The following is a 22,761-nucleotide window of genomic DNA, read 5'->3' as shown; positions in this document are numbered from 1 at the left end:
TGTCATATGTGCATCGGCCTAAAATTGACCAAAATGTGCTCTGACCTTAGAAAATAGAAATCCAGTATGAAACGACTGAGATCCGGTCCGTCCGGAACGGATCAGGCTGGAACCGAAAACACCAGTTATAGTCTAGAAAGAAGAGAAACAATAGGACCCACACGACATGAGCTCTGCCCTACCAACCTCATCCACAAGAAGTTTCAAGGCCTGACGCACCTGTAATTTCCGTCCAACGACCAAAGCACCGACCCTGTAATTTCACGGGTTTGACATGGTCCCCTTTTCTAATGAATTGAAAAGGAATGACAGGCTTATGGGCCATGGGCCCACATTCTAATCTAAAATCAAGACCCAGGCCCGTCATAGCCTCCTACTGTCCTACTTCCGGTCGATGATGATTGACAATTTCAAACGCCGCCCCCACTTCAACCTTCCCCCCGGGGAGCCCGTTGACGTTTTCTTAACAGTTTCACATGCTTGACCAAACACCTAGGTTCAGCCAAAAATGAATTCCATAAAAGGAGAATTGTTTTCCATTGGAGTGATTTTATCCGTGTATGGGACTAATGAGTGTACACAAGGAAGCATCAATAGAAATATTATTTTTTATTTCATAGGGGTGCAACCATTTCGCGCCATGACTGTGTGCAGGACACACCCCACAAATCATTTACTGAAAAAAAAAAAAAAAAAAATTAGAATCATTCTAACCGTGTTTGGGTGAGAATCAAAGGAACAAATTAGAAATCAGTAACTGAAGAACAAAATTGCTAAATTGGATTACAAGTGTTTCCCATGAACAGGTAGTCAAGATCTCATCCTCTACGATTAATTACACTTTTATCGGTAAAAATATTCCCACAAAAGGAGATATTAAAAGGGGGAAGTAATGACTGGTGCCCCAAAAGAATTGTGGACGAACGTAGATACTGAGTGAGAAAAAGAATCTGTTTATATCTATCAATAAGACAATAACTAATGGTTAGGCTCCTCTACGCTAACTACCTTCGGTACCTTCTCCATGACGACTCTTGTATGTACAATTATGCTCGCCCAATATGGTTAACAGTATCATAATCATATTTTACCGAGCGAAGTAACTGTTACTGATAGTTGAGCCCCCAACTGGAAAAGAACCATAAACACCTTCTCTTCCTCAGCTTATTCCATTTATTAACTCGGAGTTCAAGTCCTCTTCCAAAGGCAGATTCAGATCAGGCAACGCGAAAAAATTATTGGTCTTAAGGGCATCCTTCTTTTCTATCCTGCAAGAATCAGAACCCGGAGTTGGGCATGCTACAGCATCACGTTCATCAAACGCGCCGTGTTTTGGAAAGACCGAATGTGAGTGATCCACCAAATTAGCTTCTGTCTGGTCAGGTACTTGACAATCTGCATCCTTCAACTCAACAGAGATTGCAACTTTTTCTGATTGGAGCTGCAAATCAAGCTGCAAAAAGAAATTCTTGTTAGCAACATATTACAAAATGTCCCATCAGATTTTAATTTGTTGTAGCTAGTAAAACAGAGGATAAAACTTCTTTGACGAACATGCATGAAGAGAAGAAGGATTACTCAACTAAAAAAGTTCCATACAAAATAATTCAAGTAATTTGACAGTTAGGAGAACTCAGATCACCCAAGAGGGTTGAAATCTTTAGAAATGTAGTAAGAAACACAATAATGGCAATAGAAGCATTGTGTGTACTCTCAAGAACTAGGTTAAAAAGACTTGTATCAATTCATTTTTCCATGTTCTGCAACTACAAATGCAAGTACATAACAAATGTTCCTAATCAGTGAAACAGTAAAAGTGTTATAAGAGACGATCATATACGTTTACACATCCAAGAGACAAGTGAAGAAACAAGAAGAGTAAAGTAAAATGAAGTGAAAGGAAGATGGAATTTCACCTTCATTCTCTTAAAGGTCTCATTTCTGGCCCTCTGCTCCTCAAAGTTGGTCCTGAGTGTTATTAGCGCCTGCACAAGAAATGGAGGTGTCAAATAGGTGAAATCTCAGAAGGAAAAACAATGCAACTGAGTCAATAGACACTATGGAAACGTACCTTCTTCAAATGAATACTTTCCTTCAGCAACAAACTCTCTTCCTCCTTAAGTTCCGCAAATGTCTGTTACCGATCAATAAATTTCCTTCTCAAGTATTCTAAAATGGAGAAAAATCAACTTGACAAATAGCCAGATTATAGATATGGCAGATCAAATTATATACAGTACCTTCTTTTTTCTTGACCTCCTCCCAGCAGCAATTACACTCGTAGAAATAACCTGAAAAATATCAATATTGCTTAAATTAATAAATTCAATGAGACCAATATATGTAACTGAAGCAAAATTAAGACATTAATTACTAGAAAAGAGGAACTTTTAATGCGATACCAGGGCTAATCGGGGAATTTGTTCTATTCCTCTGATTCAAACAAGAAACAAAATTGGGGTGATCAGATGAAGAAGCCTTGTGAATTAATTAAAAAAATAGGATGGTCAATCGAAAAATCAATTCTTTTGAAGTAGAATAAAAAAATCCTTTTCAAAATGAACAAACTGCCAATTGGATAATTCAGTTGTAAAAGTCCCGAGCTTCGATGAACAGAAAGGAAGCTGGTTGATTTTCCCTTTCCTTGGAACAAACCCATATCCCAGACTGGAATAAAATTGGCAAGTAAACCACTCTTGAAGCCAAACCTACCGACAGCCGTCAGATGAAAGAAACTTCATCCAATGGACCCGTTATTTCTTCCAATCCGACGGTGTTATGACTGATCTCTTGCCATACATCACATGGAGCCCACAGAGCAAATAGCCTACGTCATCTGTCTATCCTCAATCTTTGTGCTCAAAATTATCTCTACTCCCCCTCCCCCAACCTCCAACCCCCAAAAGAATAATTTTTTTTGTTAACACCAAAAGAATAAATAAAAAAAACTCCAAATCTAACTCCCAATCCACAACTGCAGAACCATAAGAAACCATTACTTTGCAAATGTCACGTGGGACCCATTTCAACAAATATCATCATCCGCAGTACACACAATAAAACTGGCTAAAAAAGAATAACTTTAATGGGTGGGTTGAACCGGAGCTAACCATCTGTTTCAATCATCAAATCAACCACAAACTCCACACTAGATCCCAAATTAATCCTATTCGATTAGTTCCCTCCTCGAAATGCTCGCCTTAAATATTTAAGCTGCTTCTTCTCCCATGTCCCATCCACGCATCCACATAGGTGAAAGAAGATAAAAGAAAGGGAAAATAAATTCTTTTTTAACTTTTAAAACAATAAAAGCTGAATAAAAGCTGGGCTGGCTGACAAGCAAAGAGACATCAACAAGGATAGGAAGAAGCATAGGCCAGAGATGCATAAGAACACCACGCCATCCCAAAAAACAAACAATACTCTCTCTCTCTCACACAACAAACATCAATTCATCAATAATACACCAAACCAAACGCAGACCTAACACCCAACACTCGTTCCCCCCTCCCCGCCTTCCACCCTTTTCTCTTTACTGCCAACACCCCTTCTTGGTGGGGACCACCTAACCCACACACACGCACCCAATCCTTTCACAATTCACAAACACATACGACATCACGCCACCGAGAATATAGATTTACCTTAAATAACAAACCCCACTCTTTTTATGACGGAAAAAGCCCTTTCCGATGACCGACTTATACAAAGATTTTGACTCTTGAGAATGGACAGTTCCGCCATTTTCGCGAGGAAAAAAAAAGTGCAGTTGTATTTCACAACCCTAGACTGCGACGACGACGACCAGGAGGTCCTTGACACTTTCCGGGTACTCGGCTATGACCAAGTGCCTGCCGCCTTTTGTCAATAACACACTTGGATTTGAGTGTTTGGAAAAGGGTATATCGGACATTGAAACAACCTCTAACCTCTCCAGGACCAAAAAGGAAACTAGGGATGACAGGTGACCATAAACAGGCAACGAGAAACGTGACGAGACATCTCAGAACTTCTGCGTTATTTCTGACCCCGGAGAATTCAAGAAAGGGTAATCGACTAATCAATCCACAATCCATTGGTTCACAAGGTTAGTAATGGAGACTTAAAAGTAGATTGAAGGAGACAACTTGGAAGAATGGCCAACGAGGAGAGAAAGGGAAGCCATGGCTGATCTGTTCCGTAACTTTACACAAAACGCTCCAGAAATCGAAGAGCTTTAGCGTGAAAAGGGCGTGTATCTCATTGGAAACGGAGAGAATGGAAAGGAAATTTACTGAAAAAGAACGAAGGAACCCCACGAAGGGTGATCGGGAAATATATCCCTCTCCTTCACAGAGAATTCCAAGTTAACACTACCATTCAAAGGGCCATAAAACCCCAAATAGAACAAGGAAAAATTAATTTAAAAAACAATCCGAAAGAAACAAACACACCAACCACCACACCTCTTTCAAAACTCAAGACTCTTAGAGATCTGGCAACAAAGAGAGAGAAACAGAGAAAGAAAAGAGAAACTAACCTTAGATCTAACGCCGCTTGTGCGTTTGACGATATGGCTGGACTCTTCGTAACCATCGACAGCGCCGCTGCCGCTCAAAGATGTAGTAGCTCCACTCCACGACAGAGGCGTCGTGGGGCTGGCTCTCCTTGACTCATCTTCCTTCTTCGGCTGAACGTTATGGCATCGCAGAATCTGCCGCGTCCGCGGTTGTCTAAACCCCCACTTTGGAAACACAGCCACTGGTCTCTTCGTCGGCAGCGACGCATGCTCTTCCGTATGGCGGAGCCGCATCAGAAGTTCCGCCACCAGCCGATCGTCCTTCATAGCATCTGTAATCCACTCGTCCTCTCCCATGCAGCAACACGGACAGAAAAACCCACAGATATAGAGAGAGAAAGATAGAGAGATATGGAGAGAGGAGAGAAAAAGGAAACTAGAGGAAAAGCGGAGTGAGAACTGAGAATCGAAAGCGAAAAAAATATGGTGGCGAGGAAAACCTGTTGGCTTTTATATAATGAGTTTAATACATCCGGCTTTCCGGTTTGTGAGGCGTTGGACTGTAGAGAGAGACTGGGAAGAGTGAGATGCCCCCACCAGGCCAACTCCCTTTCTCTCTCTATTACCTCTTGGGTCCCACATTCTAAATCGTGGCACTGACCAGTGGCCAGTGACCGCCTCGCCTCTTTCGCTGCCTTAGGGTTTGGCTGTGATGGAATATGTCTTGGATCTGCGACCACGATGGTACGAGCTGCTTTTCGATCCTCCGATTGGAATCTTTGTAACGATCAAGATTTCAAAATGATGGATCAAATAAATAAGATATCTTTTTCGAAATTGAGGATATGAAGATATTCCGATCCAACGGACATAATAGACTCTAATGTCTTTTTCAACGCATCTTCGATTCTTAGCTGGAAAATTGTGCAACAAGTCACACAAAATAGAAACTAATAGTGGGAGAGAGAGAGAGAGAGAGAGAGAGAGAGAGAGAGGGGTAAGAGAGATACTTTTAGCACGTGAGAAAGAAGGTTAAGAGTTAGTTCAAACGCGCGAATGGATCCACGCGGCATGATTAAAAGCTGGCAAGCGTGTCAAGATAGGCTTTCGGTGCGTGTTAGCCGCTACAGTTATTTAGTGTAACGGCAGTATGTGGTTAGTTCTTGAATTCTGACACAGAAAACATGAGCTTCCATAGAAAAAGGGACATATCAGCTTGCCACCTGCCAAACGGGTTGAGGACCCACACTGTACCAGTGGATGTACATGTAAAAGTTCGGTGCCAAGAAACGGAGAAAATCTTAAGACCATAAAAAGTTCGACAATTGACCATCTAATGGATTTTGATTGGTTGTTTGGGATGCATGGCCCTCTAGTATCTTTTCTTGACTAATTCTTGTCAGTAATTGTGTACGAGGGAAAGTAGTTTTCCTTAGCGCGGGGATGTGCTCGGCACAGGAGCTTGGATTTAGGGGACGCGGATACCGATCCGATATCGATCAGGATCAGATTGGATCAGTGGGTATCGATTAATTTTACCGTTACTTTCTTTTTAAGTATTCATTTTTTTACTATTATACTCCTGAAATGATATGGATAATCGATCCATATTGATCAAGGATTGGGGATCAATTTCAACCAATACCAATCCAACATGACTAATACAATTGATACGAGACTGATACCTGAAACCATGCACAGGAGTGTGACACATAAAGGTTAGTTGATTTTTGTGGTTTAGTTTGATATTACATATACATATGTGTTATATCTTATCCCCCGTCAATGGAAAACCCTCCATCACATTGTAAAAGAGAAAGTAAGGATCTTTGTGTACAATGAGCTAGCCAGGTTGGATAAGGGTAGGGAAACTCAAATAAAAGTTGAATTCTAAAAGATTAAAAGTTCAAATAAAAGTTGAATTCTAAAAGATTCAAAGTTGCTCATGATCATACCCTCGTGCGAACTTCTCCATCGATGGTTTCATCGATTTTGTGTAGAACGGGATTTTTCATTGAGTAGGATAAGGTGTGATGATCAACTAATCTTCACGTGTCAATTTTTTCTACCGCACTACACGATATATAGCACATCCCCATGCTACAGAACAGAGGATATGAATCCCCAACATGAGGTAAATTGCATTTGATAGCACGGTTTGAGGTATTGGCGTTGGTATGAGGTATTGGTATCAATATCCAATCATCTGTGATCTGTTTCGATTTATAGTATTAGTATCGGATTTCCTCATACGTGTGATCCGTATTAGCTTTGCATCGGTATCGGTTGAATGGTATGGAAGGTATAAATATTAAAAAGTCTTTTTTTTTTTAAATAAAAGTATTTTTATTTGATACGAGTGATCTAATGGTGTATTGATTTTTTAAATGGACGATACCCGATTTAATACCGTGCACTCAAACCATATTTGGTAGGTAATATTTGTGATAAAAGCAATGCTATGTGTGTTGCTGAAGCAACTGCATCCTTAAGTGGATTCCACCTTTACAATTAATTTTACCAAACAAAAAATAAATTTTTTACAATTAATTTATGATTGAAAACGGAAACTCAATAAATTTCTCTCAAATAAGGAAAAAAAAAATTCAAAATAATTCAAGGGATTTTTATCCCTTCATTCTCTTAAAAATGTGAGACCCACATAAGAATAAAGTACCATAGCCTCACACATTTTTGTTTTGCGAATATTTTTATTTATATATTTGAAACGTCATTTGGACATTTAACGATATAAGTACTTAAATATATTACATTAAATGTTTTAAATGAATAATTAAAGGTGTTGTTCACACATGAAAAAAATGTACGGAATTTGTAAAAAACTTAATCATCAATTGAATTGATCAAAGCCGTTTTCAATTCAAATCGAATTAAAATTGAATGGATTTATCCATTTCTAAACCATAAAATGACCCTCTTTTTTAGGATCAAAATGTCACTAGGTCAATGGTAATGGGCAGGTTGGATTGCATTGATATTGTTTAATACTTAACCGACCCTGAATTACATGTTATTATGATATCAAGGGTGTATAAAAATCATTTTTTTATAGAAAATAAAGGTAAAACAAGTAATTCAAACCAATAGGAACATCAATCTAATTTCCAAGAATTAAATCCATGGTAATGGCTGTTAATCCAAACACTCAATTTTTACACCACCAACCCCCCCCCCCCAAAAAAAAATTCCAGATACTCATCATAATGGGGACCGTTATAATAAAAGCAATAGGACACATCATAATTGAATAAATGCTAACAATCATACTTTACGATCCTGTAGCGCTGTAGCACTGTAGCATTTCTATTTGCCAATACAAAAGCTTTGGTCCTTTCACCATAAAACGCTACAGCTAAAACAAATTATGGGAAGTAATGTACATTCCTAGCTTTAATTTATGCTACTTGGGAATAAATCAGTAGGTCTCGTAATGGAACTATATACCTTACATTCCTTCCTTTTACTTCCAACCAAGTGAACCATATGGTTATTAATCTAATCAATTTTATCTTTTGTTGAATTTCTCATTTATATAAAAAAAAAAAATCATGCCAATTTTATGTTGAAACATACAAAGTATAAATTGTGAAACAATAGATGGTAAACACAATATAAAATAGCGTAGTTTTAGCTAGTTAAGTGTTACATCTTTTGTCTAAACTCATTGCAGATAGAATTCTAACATTTTTTTAGAAAAACAATAGAACCCTAACCTTATGGCAATGTATACTTTTTTTTTTTTCATGTGAAAGAGATAACGCATTCAATAACTGATGCACACATAGTTAATAAATTCGGATTCATGTATAATTTAGAAGGAGGATAATGCAAGTTTAATTTGGCTCCCAATTTGAAAATTTGATCAAAATTTAGATAAAAAAGGTCTACAGAAAAGGGAAAGAAAAAAACAACTTCGAATTTATTCAAGAACTAATCATGTTCCATTTTTAAAATTTTATTTGTATAAATTTAAAAATCTTAAACCAAATTATTTCATTCTTAAACTATTTGTGAATTTTTCTTTAGGACCAATTTTTATAATATAAAATTTTCAAGAAAGAATATATGTTATCAAAAGTTATTATTTCGTACATGCTCTTAAAAGTTATTATTTCTTACATGCTCTCAAAAAATTTTTAATTTTTCAATTTTGTTATACCAATTTGAATTTGGCATTTTTTCTGAAGCAAATTTTCATAGTAATATTCTTGAATTTTCTTACTAGGGAACTTTACTTTGTAAGATCAACTAGAAATTAATTCATTCGAAACCCCATGCCCCAAACTTGAACATATAATATCCAAGTTTATCCTAGTCATAAAACTCTTAGTGTTCCATTTGATAGCATTACATATGCATCGCAATTCACAACCAATGGATTAATTTTGGTTAGAGATTTGTTCTAGCAATGATTCCAGGAGGAAATGTTCACAAATGGCAAGTCATAGGGTTTTCACCTATCAGACAATGATAACAACACTCAGGGGTAGGTATTCTAGCTCTTATTTGATTATATATGCCATGTGGTAAAGTGGTTGCTTATTCAGTTAAAACTTTAAACATGTGTTTTTTAGGGTGAATAGCTTTAAATATGTGTTGTCACCTCATCATCTGGACATATGTTGATATTCACTACATTTTGGTGTTACCATGTTTAAGGACAACTCTCTCTGAATACGATGCTTATTCTACATTACCCCTTTTCTTTTCTCTTTTCGGAATAAATTGAGAGGGCAAGAGAAATCTATTCATCTAGCGTTTCCGCACCCAAATATAATTAGAGGTGAATAAATCTAAAATGTACAAGGTGGTTGGGTCTTTTCACACACATCTATGTTTAAGTGTGAAAAACATTAGATATTACGTATTGTAGGAAATGGATCGATACAATCACTGTCGTCTTTGTTCATCGACAAAAATGAGATGAAGATGAAGATGCTAAAGAGTCACCACCTAGTTTATGGTCTATGACAAAAAATACATTACCTCTAATACCCGACACAAGAAAGAGTTAGAATGCAATATGCAAGATCCAAATATAAGTTATGAACATATAAAATCATAAATGATGGGAACATTCATCATAAGTAGCCACCAAAACTCTTAACAAGAGAAGCTACAAAATAGGACATTCATGTATAATGCATTGCCATAACAGTAGCAATTGGAGAGAAAAAAAAAACATCTAAACATGGCGCAAGATGAGTAAACTAGCGAAATCCTATCATGATATTCTAGACGAACAAAATTTCTTTTTCAAGAAACAACTGCGAATATGATCTAACATGAAACTAAAGTTGTAACATCCTGGTTAAGGATGTTAATCGGTTTGGTTTGGTTTGGTTCATATATATTTTCGCTGAAACTAAAATCGCATTATTTACTAAACAGTTGCACTTGTTTAAATCGCAACCATTTAGCTAGTAAATGGTTTCGGTTTCCATGGTTTTTAAAAGGTTTCGGTTTATTCTATACGATTTCTAAACGGTTAGCAATCGGTTTGCTAGTTTATTCTCATGTTTACTAAAATTTTATTTTGATGATAAATGATTCAATTTTGAGAATGTGAAATACAAACTATTATGTTTTGTTAAAACAACCAAACAACTAAGCAAAATGAAATATTTTGATTGAAAATAGTCTCAAGCACATCTAACAAGTCAGTAAGTAATGCTTATAATAGGGATTTTATTATTCCCCCAACCAACCAACCAACCAACCAACCAACCAACCAAATAATGTGTTATAATATTTGAATATATATATGTTATGGTCTAAGCAAAAATTGCATTTTTATCAGTATACATTCTACTTAGTGCGTTGGATTAATTTAATCGGCATTCCAAACAATGAGTAAGATATCTCTAGAATTACTTGCAAGCTTACAGCACTCAATCTTTAAATCAAATGAGATACTAATGATATTTTGCAACCACCTGATTTAATCTTTAAGCGGGTTAATAGGATTTGGGTTAAACGGCTAGGTTTCAATTTGTTTAACTAATCGGCCTGAAACCTGAAATTTGAAACCATAACCAAACCATTTACTAAGCTGTTTTACAGTTTTGGTAAACGGTTTCAGTTTTAAATTCACATCCTTAATCTCAGTCATTAATCTTGGTATAATATTAACTAGCTTAGTAATTTTTCCTAAGCGATGTGGGACTAAAATTTGCATACCTTCATTGATCTCCCAAACATTTTGATATGTCATATTCTTGGTAGGGACACTTCACTAATCTCTCAAGTGGATTTGATACTTTAACGGAGTGATATTTTCTAATTGAATAATGAATAATATGAATATTTAAAAAGTTCAAGAGAAAAGAGTGGTAAAAATTCAAATGTGTGAAAAAAAAAAATAATAAATAAATAGGAGTGTCGTAATAAATATAAGGAAAATGATGGGAAGTGATAGAAATTGATTGAATTTTTTTTTTTTTTTCAAGTTCTATGTATACCGGCGGCATACCAGCCCCTTCACATGACAGGTAAAAAGGGGTCCTATGAGAGAGAGAGAAAGAGAGAAAGAGAGAGAGAGAGAGAGTGAGAAGAAGAAGAAGAGCAGGTACCCCCGTGACCTCCTCTCCCCATTCCTCCCTCCCATGTTGTAGGAACCGCTATTGTTCCCTCCTGAAGGTTCTGCTTGGTGATTTCTTTCCAAGCTGCCAGATTGGAGATCCCATCTCTATCCTACAAATCCGAACACACCAGTGTTAAGAGTAGAGAGAGGGAAAGTTGAGAATCATGAGGATGAACCTGGTAAGGTGGCCGAAGAGACCTGAGGTCCATATCTCGAAAAACTTCATATCAGCCCTCACATTTTCTTCGAATTCCAGCAACCCAACTCCTCAACCCTCTGAATTCCGAACTGAAACAGACAGAATCACAAAGCTCATCAATGATCATCCATTCCCTGATCTCCCACTTCAACCCTTCTTCATCCAACACATCCAACCATCTCTCCTCTCAACTGTTCTTGTCGAGAACGTCCTTGGCCGCCTCTTCTCTGGCCACTCCAATGGCCTTAAAGCCTTCGAATTCTTTAAGTTTTCTCTCAATCACTCCCATTGCTTCTCTCCTAGCTCGGACTCATTCGAGAAGGCCCTCCACATCTTGACTCGAATGCGGAATTTCGATATGGCTTGGGAATTGATGGAAGAGGTCCGTCAGAAACATCCTTCCCTGTTTAGCCTGAAGTCTATGAGCATTTTCCTGTCGAAATTGGCTAAGTTTGGATCTTTCGAAGATACGTTAGAAGCCTTTAATAGAATGGAGGAGAAGATATATTTTGGAAGGAGATTTGGGGTTGAAGAGTTCAATATCCTACTTCGGGCCTTCTGCACACAACGGCAGATGAAGGAAGCTCGAGCTGTTTTCCGGAAGATGTACCCAAGGTTTTCTCCCAACACCCAGACCATGAATATCTTGCTTTTGGGTTTCAAGGAATCGGGCAATATTACAGCAATGGAGCTGTTCTACCATGAGATGGTCCGAAGAGGGTTTAAACCTAATGTTGTAACTTACAATGTTAGAATTGATGCTTACTGTAAAAAGGGCCTTTTTGGTGATGGCTTAAGATTGGTTGAAGAGATGGAAAGGGTAAATTGCCTGCCCACAATTGAAACAATTACTACTTTGATCCATGGTGCAGGAATCGTTCGAAACCTCTCTCGAGCTCGGCAATTGTTCGAAGAAATTCCTCTGAGAAATTTGAGGCCTGATATTGGCGCCTATAATGCTTTAATGGCTACTTTTATTAGAGCTAGAGAAGTGGGGTCTGCCATTGGGTTGATGGATGAAATGGAGGAGCTAGGTATTGGGCTTGATAATGTGACTTACCACACAATATTCTTAGGATTGAAGAGATCAGATGGCCTTGAGGGTGTTTGTAAGATGTATCGGAGGATGGCCGAGAGAAATTTTGTGCCCAAGATGCCAACGGTTGTGATGTTGATGAAATTCTTTTGTGAGAATCGACGACTTGATTTGGGGTTGGCTCTATGGGATTATCTAGTGGAGAGAGGATGTTGCCCTCATGGACATGCATTGGATTTGCTGGTTACAGGGTTGTGTTCCCACGGAAGGGGTGAGGAAGCATATGAGTGCTCTAAGCAAGTGTTGGAGAGAGGAAGACATCTTAGTGAAGGAGGTTTTCATATGCTGGAGAGGTTTATGGTACAAGCAGAGCAGATGGACAAGTTGAAGAAGCTTGACCTTATGGTAAAGAAGTTGCAAAAAGTTTTGCCTCTGTCAAGAGGGCATGCTCTTGGACTTCTTGACCCAACTATTGTAAATTAATGGAGTTACAAATTGTAGGCATTCTGTTCTGAGGTAATTTGCATATTCTAAATAATACATCTACAAATTGTAGAGATTTTGTACTGAGGTAATTGACACTGACGCTGTCCTATTTTATGCATGCATTTCCCTTAGGTCTGTTTATCTTTTCCCTGATATTTCTCAATTTTGTTTTGGAAATAAATTTTTGCAACTACTCTGGATGGGGTATACAGACCATAATTTGGTACATTCCACAATGAAAGAATGTTGAAACTATGGAGTTGAATGAATTTGATTGATTCCAAATTGCAGAAAATCTAAGGGAATTATAGGCTTTAATCCCTTAAAAGGATGCACACTCCCTGATTCTTGTTCTTGAACTTCTTGCCATAAAATAGGGTCTGGAAGTAGCAATTCTGATGGAATTTCTTAGAGATTGTATCTCTTCCATAGTTCTCACGGACTGGCTAAACTGTGTCACTTTCTTGTGGTTTGCACTTTACCGTCAGTGTTTGTTGAGTAGGATTGATGGGTTCACATGTATGCCTGGTTTTACTGTCTGTATAATTCTAATGAAGAATATGCTTAATGCTATTTTGGATATGTATGGATCAAGTGAACTGGTTCTGCAGACAGATCTCTCTCTCTTTGGTTTATTTTCTTCCTTGATTGTTCCCTTTCTGTATCCGTCGGGTGTGATATGGATTTACTCGTTGATTCTTGCTAGGAGATTTGTTCAGCCAATTGATTCTATCTCCCTGTATAGAAATCCCTGCAAATCCGGCTACAGATCATCTCTTTGAGCTTCAAACCCTAGACAGGCATCAATCTGGTGGAGAATCTGACTATAATTTGCCCATGGCAGAGGTATGTGTGTTTGTGTAGTCGGTTCTTTACATCTACCGTCTATTGTTTGGACTTTGGATAACATAATGAACTTTCTGATTGACATAATATTTCGGACCGAATTTTCCTCAAGCCACTGTGGTGGAATTCCTTCGCCAATTGCCATCATTGTGCTTGGATGGGCGTCAGGAAACAGTGAAGGCCATTTCGTACTTCCAATAAATTGGGGGTGGTAATAATGACCGTAGATTCCTGGGTGTTTCCTTAACTATGGGTGAAGCAAACTTTTCCTCATATTATGCACCTTTTTTTTTTGGTGAAACATATTATGCACTTCTGATGCTTCAGATCATTGCACTTTTCAATTGGGGGTGGTAATAATGGCGGTAGATTTGTGGGGTGTTTCCTTAACTATGGGTGAAGTAAAACTTTTCCTCATATTTATGCACTTTTTTTTTTTTTGGATGAAACATATTATGCACTTCTGATGCTTCAGATCATTGCACTTTTCTTTTCATTCAAGTTTGAATTTGAGAATCATCTGTAACTTGATGTTATGATCATGAGTAAAAACAAATGCTACACATTTGTATTTGGAATCTGTCTTCTTGCCTTCGTGAAAATTTAGTAAGGAAAATTTATATCACTCCCCTATACTTACCCCACATTTGATTAAACTTTCTCATCTGATTTCCCCAAAAAAGTAAACTTCTACCTCTCCTTCTCCCCTAGTACCAATATGGCACCCAAATTATCTCCTTATTCCATTTATTATGTTTTATTCAATGCCTAATTATTATTGTCATTTATTTTTGTTCAATTCCCACTTCTTCATCCTCTTTCTCTGCAGAACACATGGATGAGGGAAGCATCCCCGCCTTTGCAACCCCACACCTTGCACCGACGGTGACAGTGTGTGAGAGATTGAGAGTGAACACTCATAACTCGAGTCCCCCACTCTCAAGTTTCAAGTCTCAACTCTCACGTCTCACCACCTTTCTTTCTCTTCTCGTCGTGCCCCAACGGATGGTCTCCTCTTATATAACTGCTCTCTTTTCCCCTTATTTATATAATCTCTCCATCGAACCCCAAAAGAAACAAATGATCTCAAACTAGTCAGAGCGGAAACATCTAAAGCCCTCTCCATCTGTTACTCTCTCTGTTTTGCCCTGTTTACTGAACACATACACTCTCATGCAGTAGTAAATGGAGAAGAGGAAGGAAGAGAGAACCAAGCATAGAGGTGGCATTGAATTTGTAAGTAGACATAACCACCGGCTCAGGAAAATTCCATCCCTCCCTTGTCAGCCCTCTACCCCCATTTTTAGTTCACAATGGGTACAGCTAAGCCCCTCCTTTCTTGCCTACGGGATCACTTTTTATCTGACCTCTGTATTCTTTTATCTTCTGGAACCTACTCCATCAAGAAAATTAAATTCCATTATATTTTGTTGACCAATACGACATGAGATCTCTCCTAAATTAAACTTCTCCTGCACCAACGAAATGCTTAAAAAAAAAAAAATTCCAATACAGCTGGTTGAAAATTTGATAAATGGAATAAGAATGTGCCAGGTTTTAAAAAGTGGGATCGGGATCTCGTTGATTTGACACCGTTTCCATTTGAATCGGATGGCTGCCAATTCTCCCAAGCAGTCGCCAACATGAAGACAACTGCCACCACAAAGGTCTTCACCACGAAGGACCAACGCCACAACCCACCTACTTCAACTTTCTACAACGACCCCAGTGGATGATGGGGAAAACCTTGGACGAGAAACGGGAAGGATGGCTGAAGCACCACCCGTCGTTCGTGGAAGGAGTGGGATTATGCTGCTCACAGGGTCGCAGTCATCGCCATGCTGGAGCCTGATAGGCAAACCACCTATTGCTGAGGTTCTTCAAGAACAAAGTGGACTACTGCAGAATCCATGGGTACGACATCTTCTACAACAATGCGCTGCTTCACCTGGAGATGAGACCTTTTGGGCGAAGATACCGGTGGTGAGGGCAGTGATGTTTGCTCACCCTGTGACTGAGTGGGTTGCAGTGCAAGGTGAGGGGATGCAGCGGTCCCTCTGTTCTGCAAAGAAAGAAGGAGAAGAAGAAGAAGTGGGTCCCAATTCTGTTAATTAAATAAAAATAAATGGCAATGGTAATTAAGAAGTGAATTAAAAAAAATAGAAAAAGGAGGATAATTTGGGTATTTTATAGGTACCAGAGGAGAAGGAGAGGTAGAAGTTTACTTTTTTGGGGGAAATAGATGTCAAAGTTTGAGTAAATGGAGGGTAGTATGGGGGAGTGATAGAAATTTTCCCAATTTAATATAATCAGATATTTTATGATTATTGAGTTCAAATGACATAAGTAGAGTAAGTAATGAAAGACTTCATGATTTCTCATAAACTGCACCCTGATTTTACTACCATCTGTTCTACCTAATATGCCTATGGCATATGATTTTGTCAATTTCAACAACATTTTGACAAAGATTCACGTAATGCTTGCATCAATCTTTAAGTAGTTCTGCTTTGGGAGGTGGGATCTTAAGCAGTTCTCAGCTAGTCCTATTTTATGATTATCTAACCACCCCCCCCCCCCCAATATATATAGATATTGGCAAGGGTTGGGCATGCTAGCAGGTTACCCAGAAGTTAGGTATGCTAGCATTTGTAATCGTTGGATTTTGTCAGTTTTATTTTACTCATTTAATCGTTGGATTCATATTTATTTTTTGAAAACTACTAAATTACACAATATGGGTTTCTCTTTACTGATTTAACAGAATTACACAAAATTGAATTTGGGTTTACAAAATCAGTCCGTACAGTGTTCCTCAATCCTCCTTCAACTATGATGATTCTGGTTTATTCTTTGGATCACCATGTCTAGTGCCTTCTCCGGCAACCCCTTCCACCCTACCCCTGGTGCAACCAAACCCATTTTGTAACCACCATGCCCCACTCCCTTCCCAGCCCCCCACCCGCACCCTGCAAATCCCAGCCCCTTCTCCCTTGTTTGCTCCCGACGATGGATGCAGAGCTTCAACATGTATCTGCAGAGGTGATACATCATTGAAGTATCATCGCAGAAGGGTTGGGCTGGAGCACCGTTGCAGAGCCGGACAGTGAAACGGCTGGGAAAAATGGGTTGCAGAGCTTCCGTATTGCTAGGACAGATTCGGTGAATCTAAATGCTTCTGAGCATGCTTTGACAGCCATTAAGTTTGAAGCATTGTTTATTTACTAGCATTGTAGAGATTACAGAGCTTTAAATTTAAGGCGATTGAACTCAGCTCTAGCACAAGATCATGAACTAGCTGAAATTATTAATCTGGCTGACTAATTTTTTAATATTTTATTAGAATGAGCAACCCCGGCGGTGATGGAGATCCACATTGGGTACAGGTTGCAGACATGGGAGATGGGAATGGGATTTTGCGGGTTGCAGGTGGGCTAGGAAAGGGGGTGAGGGCAGGTGGTGTCAAAGGAAGAAGAAGAAGAAGAAGAAGAGGGTGTGTTGTGTTGCAGCAGGGGTAGGGGCGGGCGGTTAAGTTGCTGCAGGGGTAGGGGTGAAGAAGAAGAAAAAAAGAGGAAGTGGCTGGTGAGTTGCAGGAAGAAGAAAAGGGGCGGGTGGGTTGAGTTGCAGCAGGGGGTGGGGGTGAAGAAGAAGAAGAAGAAGAAGAAGAAGAAGGAGGAGGAGGAGGAAGTGGCTGGTGGAGTTGTAGGAAGAAGAAGGGGCGGGTGGGGCCCTGGGGCTGGAGGAGGAAACGATCGCCATTCCCTTCAATGTCCTAAGGGTGAAACTGTTCAATAATAGGGAAGAACACTGTCTGTACTCTACTGGTTTTGTAAATCCAAACTCAACTTTTGTGTAATTTTGTTAAACTAAACAGGAAGTGGGTGCATTTGTAAAGTGAAACCATTTAATGTGTAATTTGTAATTCATGGTAATTTATCGATGGCATAGATCTAATCAATCCAATCTAACAGCTCATAAACGCTAGCACATTTTATTCCTGGGTTACCCGCTAGCTTACCCATCCTATATATATATATATATAATACTATTATATAAAAGCACGAAGTGGTAAATCTTTCACTTGACAATTTTTTCCTTTCTTATTTATTCTTCTTTTTCTCCACTCTTTTTATTTTCTTAAATTGCTGGTACCCTTTATATTTTTATAATTTTGTAATACTTAAATAATCTGTAAATTTAATTCCTTTATTGCTATAATATCTCATGTCCCTTCTCTATTTCTTCTACTTTCCGTTACGCCCCTCTCTCATGTTCCTATCTCCCTTTCTTTCTGAACCTTTCTTTCTAAGTCAGATTTCTGAGAGAATTTCTAAATTCAGATTGTTCACGAGGATGGGTGGTTAACAATTCGATTACTTGCTGTAGGATTTTATCAATTCAAGCAACATACAATTAGTCGAGTAACATACAATCAGTTGTTGTGATTGAACTGTACTTTATTTTTGTATGTTGTTGAGGCCAATGTTGGGAAACAGCGTCTAAGCTAGGGTAAGGTTGTGTACATTATGATGGAAGCCTCATGCATTGGGTATTTTTTCAGGCCAATTTTGAGGCAATGATCATAATCATAAACAATCTCCTTCAGGTTTGTAGATTGATAACCTTTTTTTCCCCCTATTTTAAGGTAGAATCAGCGAACCAAACCCCTTCATGAAGATAAATAAGAATGGAGTGAAAGAAGAAGACGACCCCGATTTCCCTCGGACATCTTGGTACGTACAAGGGGACGGTGCTCAAGAACACCTCACACATTTGTTACCGCATATGATCTGATGAAGTTTAGACCAATTTTGTTTTAGGTGTGTTTTTTTCCGTTTTACCTCATAAGGTAGATATACTTTCTTTGTGCATACCAACTGTTTGATAATATGCCTTGCTTTGCAATTTTTCTTTCATGGCTTGATTTTTTATTTTATTTTTTGTAAGATTCATGGCTTGATTAATGATTGATAAAAAAATGTATTATTTCCTTATTAAGCTCTCCATAGCTTGCACCAATAGCCATGAGTCCATGACCATACTTCCTACTCCACAAAGGGCCCAAGCACCAGATGCCTGAGGGATTACTACCCTTGCTCATTCTTCAGTACTCAATAAAGTAGGGGTTTGTGAAGGGACAAATGTAGACCCAGCTAGAGGAAGCCCTGGCGAATCCCATTTAAAATGCATGAATCTAAATAGACTCTACCAGTGTGGAATGTGCAGCCTATGCTCATCGGAGACATTATGTCAGGTGAACCAACCCAAGACCTGTTCAGGTTTTAGTTACCCAACAAGTCCATAACCAGCCAAATCTGTGGAAACTACAATGTGAAAGGATCAGTGTTTTTTTTTGTTTGTTTTGTTTTGTTTTTTGTCTTTTTTTTTTTTTTTGTTAGGCCCCAAGGAGAGTGAACTCATGACCTCTTAATTTTGAGGTGTTGGTCTTTGCCAACTGAGTGGGTTTGAAAGGATCAGTGTTATTCTACTAAAATTACTAAAATACAACAATTTGATGACTTGGTTATCATTTGACGGCAACAATTTCAGTTTATGCTACATCATCTCCAGCTTGGCCTATTAGCTGGTATGTACAACCAACCAGTCCACTTTATCAATTCTTTTTGTGGTTTTCCCATTTTATGGAAAACTGTTGTTTATAGAAGCCTATATACTGTTCTAATTTACTTTCCTTGTTTTCATTCTTTACTATGACTATGTTTATGCAATCAGAGGCATAAAGAAATCAGACGATCTCATACTCTCTGGGGTCCTAGATATGTGTAATAGTAATGGCTTTACTGAGGAATCAAAAAACCATTGCAAGCGATGGAGCATGAGTTGTCAATCACTTGTGGTTTTAGGCACAAGCTTCTTGAAAGGAAAACAACACATGGGCCTTGAATTACCCTCTCCAATCATCTAGACAAAAATCCTGCAACCATGTCTGCAAAAGAAGCTCTCTAGGAAGGGGATGTTGGATTCGATACCTGAGTATGAGACAACTGAGTGCAAGAGGGATAATCCATCTGAACCCGATTACCAAGTACTTGCTAACTAACTCCAAATACTTTTGTCTTTAGATTCATTTTCTCAATTTCATTTTCCCTTTCTTGTATTGCATTGTGTTAGTCCCTTTCCCTGCCTGGTTGCAGAAGAAGTTAAGAAATTGAAGATCTTTGGGATTATAAAGTTAATCCCAAAGAAAGGTGGTGCCTGAAAATCAATTTGAAAGCTGGGTTTCCTTTCTTTTTTTTTTAATGAAAATTGGAGAGAAAAATTAAAGGTTGAAGGTGATAGAAACTCTCTTTTGAAAAATCACTTTTCAGGCACTATATTCCCAGATGCCATGTTCCCATCGAAGATAATTTGCTTTCACCAATTTTAATATTTTTCAATTGAGGGTAGTGGGTTCATGTATTGTTTCAATGCCACAATGACAATACTTATGTTCAATCCAACTTCTTTCTGAATATCAGAAGTCTTCTTTCTTTCTCTACTTTTGGTAAGGGGGATGTTTCTTGCTAGAGATGGAGTTGGATAGATTAGGATAGAATACATCCCAAATCTTTCTAGATAAGTTGTAGTTTAGTTCCGTAAAATATTATTTTATCAGCTTCTTATTCAACATGCATTGTACTTTATATTTTATATGAGGATGAATAAATGAATCTATCCTCTGTGATAGAGCTGTCTTATTGACATATTTGCTTGACAATTCTCTCTCTCTCTCTCTCTCTTTCTCTTTATCTCATGCATTTGCATGGAATCAATATTCTTTATTCATCAAATGGCAGTGCTCTTTTTTCTTTTGAATGGATACAATACTTTGAAACTAGGGGAAAACATTATTCGTTTCATGATGCAGGACAACAATGAAATGTCCACAAGTTGCATGCCAAAACATTAATTTCTTTTAGATTTCTTGAAATGAACTCAAAAGTGAGTTAATAGTAACAATAATAACTTCACAGCTACAAAATTAGTTTTTTTTTTTTTTTTTTTAATTTAATTTAATTTAATTTTATGTTTTTGATGAATTTCCCTTTGTGTTAAACAGTTGGGTAGATTCATACCCAACAGAGCAGCAATGGACTTCAGCTTTGCTTGTTACATGTTTTGATAGAAGGGAGGAAGGTGAAGGAAACCCCCATTGTGAGTTCTTCATCCTAAAAGGCTTTCAGGAAGCTACTTGCAGAAGTTCTGAATAACAATAGGACACAGTTTCTGGCTTTCGAAGACAAGCCTTGTTGAGATGTTTCCTACAAGGCTGTTCAACAATCAAAATATGCAAAGCCTCGTAGACACATTCCTCAGGTGGGTTTGTTCTTTTTGTTGGTTATTAACATGTAACAATGTAATTTAATTCTGAAACTCTACTCTGATGGTATTTTGAAGGGTATTCTCTTTGTTAACTGTTTAGTTTAATAAGAGTTCTGAGAGGATATTAGCCGTGCCTGATATTTTGAAGGGTGAGGTCCAACATTATAAGTTGCATCAAAGGACATTGTCCAAGCTTATTGAACATGAAAAGCTCACAACTCAGAGATACAGAAGTAATTTTTCCACCAAATAAAACCAAATTAAGGTTTGAATAGTTGAGTTGCTTTTGTTCTTTAGACTCCTTATACTACCATTGAACTTTTAGAGATCTGAAATCTTCAAATTTAAATATCATTTCCATATACAGTTCCAATCTTTACTAATAAATTATGCTGTCATGTAACAGTTTCTTCATATTTATCCTTGACGAATAATCTACGAGGGAACCATTTTAATCAGTTTCTTGAAACTTCTTTTTTAATGAATGATCAGTCTGTTGAAAGTGTGGAAGTTAATTTTAGCATGATGGGGAGGATCCTTGTTTGGTTGTAGGAAGAGTGAGGGACTTGGTTCAATCCCAGTACTTTCTTGCTTGCTAAATAAGATAACACAATGGAGTTAAGTCGTTCCTGTTTATGTCTGTATATTTGACATTATGGATTCGTTAACTGCAGCATCATCTGGAGTCTGGACCCTTTTAGCTACTTGAAGGAGATAAGTTGTTCATCCCTCATACTCACATTCACGGTTGAAAAGAGACATTGGTCATCATCCATTAAGTTGCTTTATTGGACATTTGGACCTGCCATCATGCACCTATAGGATGTCCTTAATATAATGGGTAGCTTTTCATGCCTTGTGGAATCAGAAAATTGTTCCTATATCTTTGGGTTCTATGAATTTGGTTGTGAAATGCATTTTACTCACATTTGGTTATGCAATACTTTTCACTCTTACATTGGTGTACCCTAACCAAACCATCTTTCATTCTCCCAACCACTCTTCCTTTTTTTTGTTTTTTTTTTTGGGGGGGGGGGGGGGTTTCTTTTGGTTTTATTTTATAAAACATCACCATGCATCCCATCAACATGAAGTTTTGTTTTCCAATTTGAAGAGTGAGGACAGCATCTTAGAGGCCAGTGTTTTGGGCTTTATTGCTCTTTCTTCCAATCAGTAGGTTTAGTTTTTTAATTCTCCTGAAACCATCAGTAGAAATTAAATTGATCTGTAAATAAAGCTGGATTTGATGTATTTGAATATGATTTCCTTTATATTCTATAAAGCATTTTGTTTTCATCTCTCCAGTTGCTGTCTTCTTCTTAAACCTATGATTCGTATCTCTCTAACCCTGTTCAGTTCTGACCCATTCTAGGTTTTAGTTAGGATTTCTCTACCATTTTCAACTCAAGGCGTCTCCTGTGTTGGAATCTGTATGGCGTACAATGGTGGCCGGTCACCCTAGCAGTAATGAGGGGGAGCCCCAGGTACTTGACAGGAAAGGAACCAAGAGAGAACCAGTTAACTGAAGATGGGCTTTGGAGGCTTCAGTGACACCCGCAAGGAAGAGGTGGGATTTAAGGAGATTGATGCGAAGGCCAGACAGGTCTTCGAAAAGGTGGAGGGAGGACATGATGGTTTTTGTATTTACTTTTGTTGTTAATTCGTATGCTTACCTTATGTGCATATAAACAAGTGATCAATTGTTTTTGTATTTACTTCTATTGTCAGTTCGTATGTTTAATTTATGCACCTTGTTTTATTTGGTAAAA

At 38.0% G+C, this 22,761-nt stretch overlaps 2 protein-coding genes and 1 long non-coding RNA gene across 3 annotated transcripts; 2 read left to right on the top strand and 1 right to left on the bottom strand.

Moving 5' to 3' along the window:
* Window positions 1-754: 754 nt before the first annotated feature.
* Window positions 755-5,012, bottom strand: LOC122073098. Its single transcript, XM_042637619.1, has 5 exons — window positions 4,520-5,012; window positions 2,241-2,291; window positions 2,072-2,134; window positions 1,917-1,985; window positions 755-1,453 (listed from the first exon to the last, which is right to left on the bottom strand). Exons 1-5 carry the CDS (start codon window positions 4,853-4,855, stop codon window positions 1,160-1,162), a joined length of 813 nt encoding a protein of 270 aa, XP_042493553.1. The 5' UTR covers window positions 4,856-5,012; the 3' UTR covers window positions 755-1,159.
* A 6,061-nt stretch (window positions 5,013-11,073) lies between these two features.
* On the top strand, window positions 11,074-13,743 carry LOC122073349 (pentatricopeptide repeat-containing protein At3g61360). The gene is made up of 2 exons (XM_042637925.1): window positions 11,074-12,853; window positions 13,530-13,743. The coding sequence occupies exon 1, from the start codon at window positions 11,267-11,269 to the stop codon at window positions 12,818-12,820; it is 1,554 nt and encodes a 517-aa protein (XP_042493859.1). The 5' UTR covers window positions 11,074-11,266; the 3' UTR covers window positions 12,821-12,853; window positions 13,530-13,743.
* A 3,693-nt stretch (window positions 13,744-17,436) lies between these two features.
* On the top strand, window positions 17,437-22,761 carry LOC122073595. Its single transcript, XR_006138835.1, has 3 exons — window positions 17,437-19,715; window positions 20,730-20,986; window positions 22,365-22,761. It is a non-coding gene; the product is annotated as an uncharacterized LOC122073595 (long non-coding RNA).

Source organism: Macadamia integrifolia, chromosome 3, assembly GCF_013358625.1.
Source record: "Macadamia integrifolia cultivar HAES 741 chromosome 3, SCU_Mint_v3, whole genome shotgun sequence".
Lineage (NCBI taxonomy): Eukaryota > Viridiplantae > Streptophyta > Magnoliopsida > Proteales > Proteaceae > Macadamia > Macadamia integrifolia.
The sequence above is the reverse complement of the archived record's forward strand: the minus strand, read 5'-3'. Positions and strand labels throughout refer to the sequence as shown.

Bases quoted from the DNA above. Each gene is read 5' to 3' on its own strand.
- LOC122073098 (XM_042637619.1), bottom strand. From the start codon at position 4,855: ATGGGAGAGGACGAGTGGATTACAGATGCTATGAAGGACGATCGGCTG. The intron at 2,292-4,519 runs GTTAGTTTCTCT...GATATTTTTCAG, and splicing joins CAAGCGGCGTTAGATCTAAG to GTTATTTCTACGAGTGTAAT. The intron at 2,135-2,240 runs GTACTGTATATA...GATCGGTAACAG, and splicing joins GGAGGTCAAGAAAAAAGAAG to ACATTTGCGGAACTTAAGGA.
- LOC122073349 (XM_042637925.1), top strand. From the start codon at position 11,267: ATGAGGATGAACCTGGTAAGGTGGCCGAAGAGACCTGAGGTCCATATC.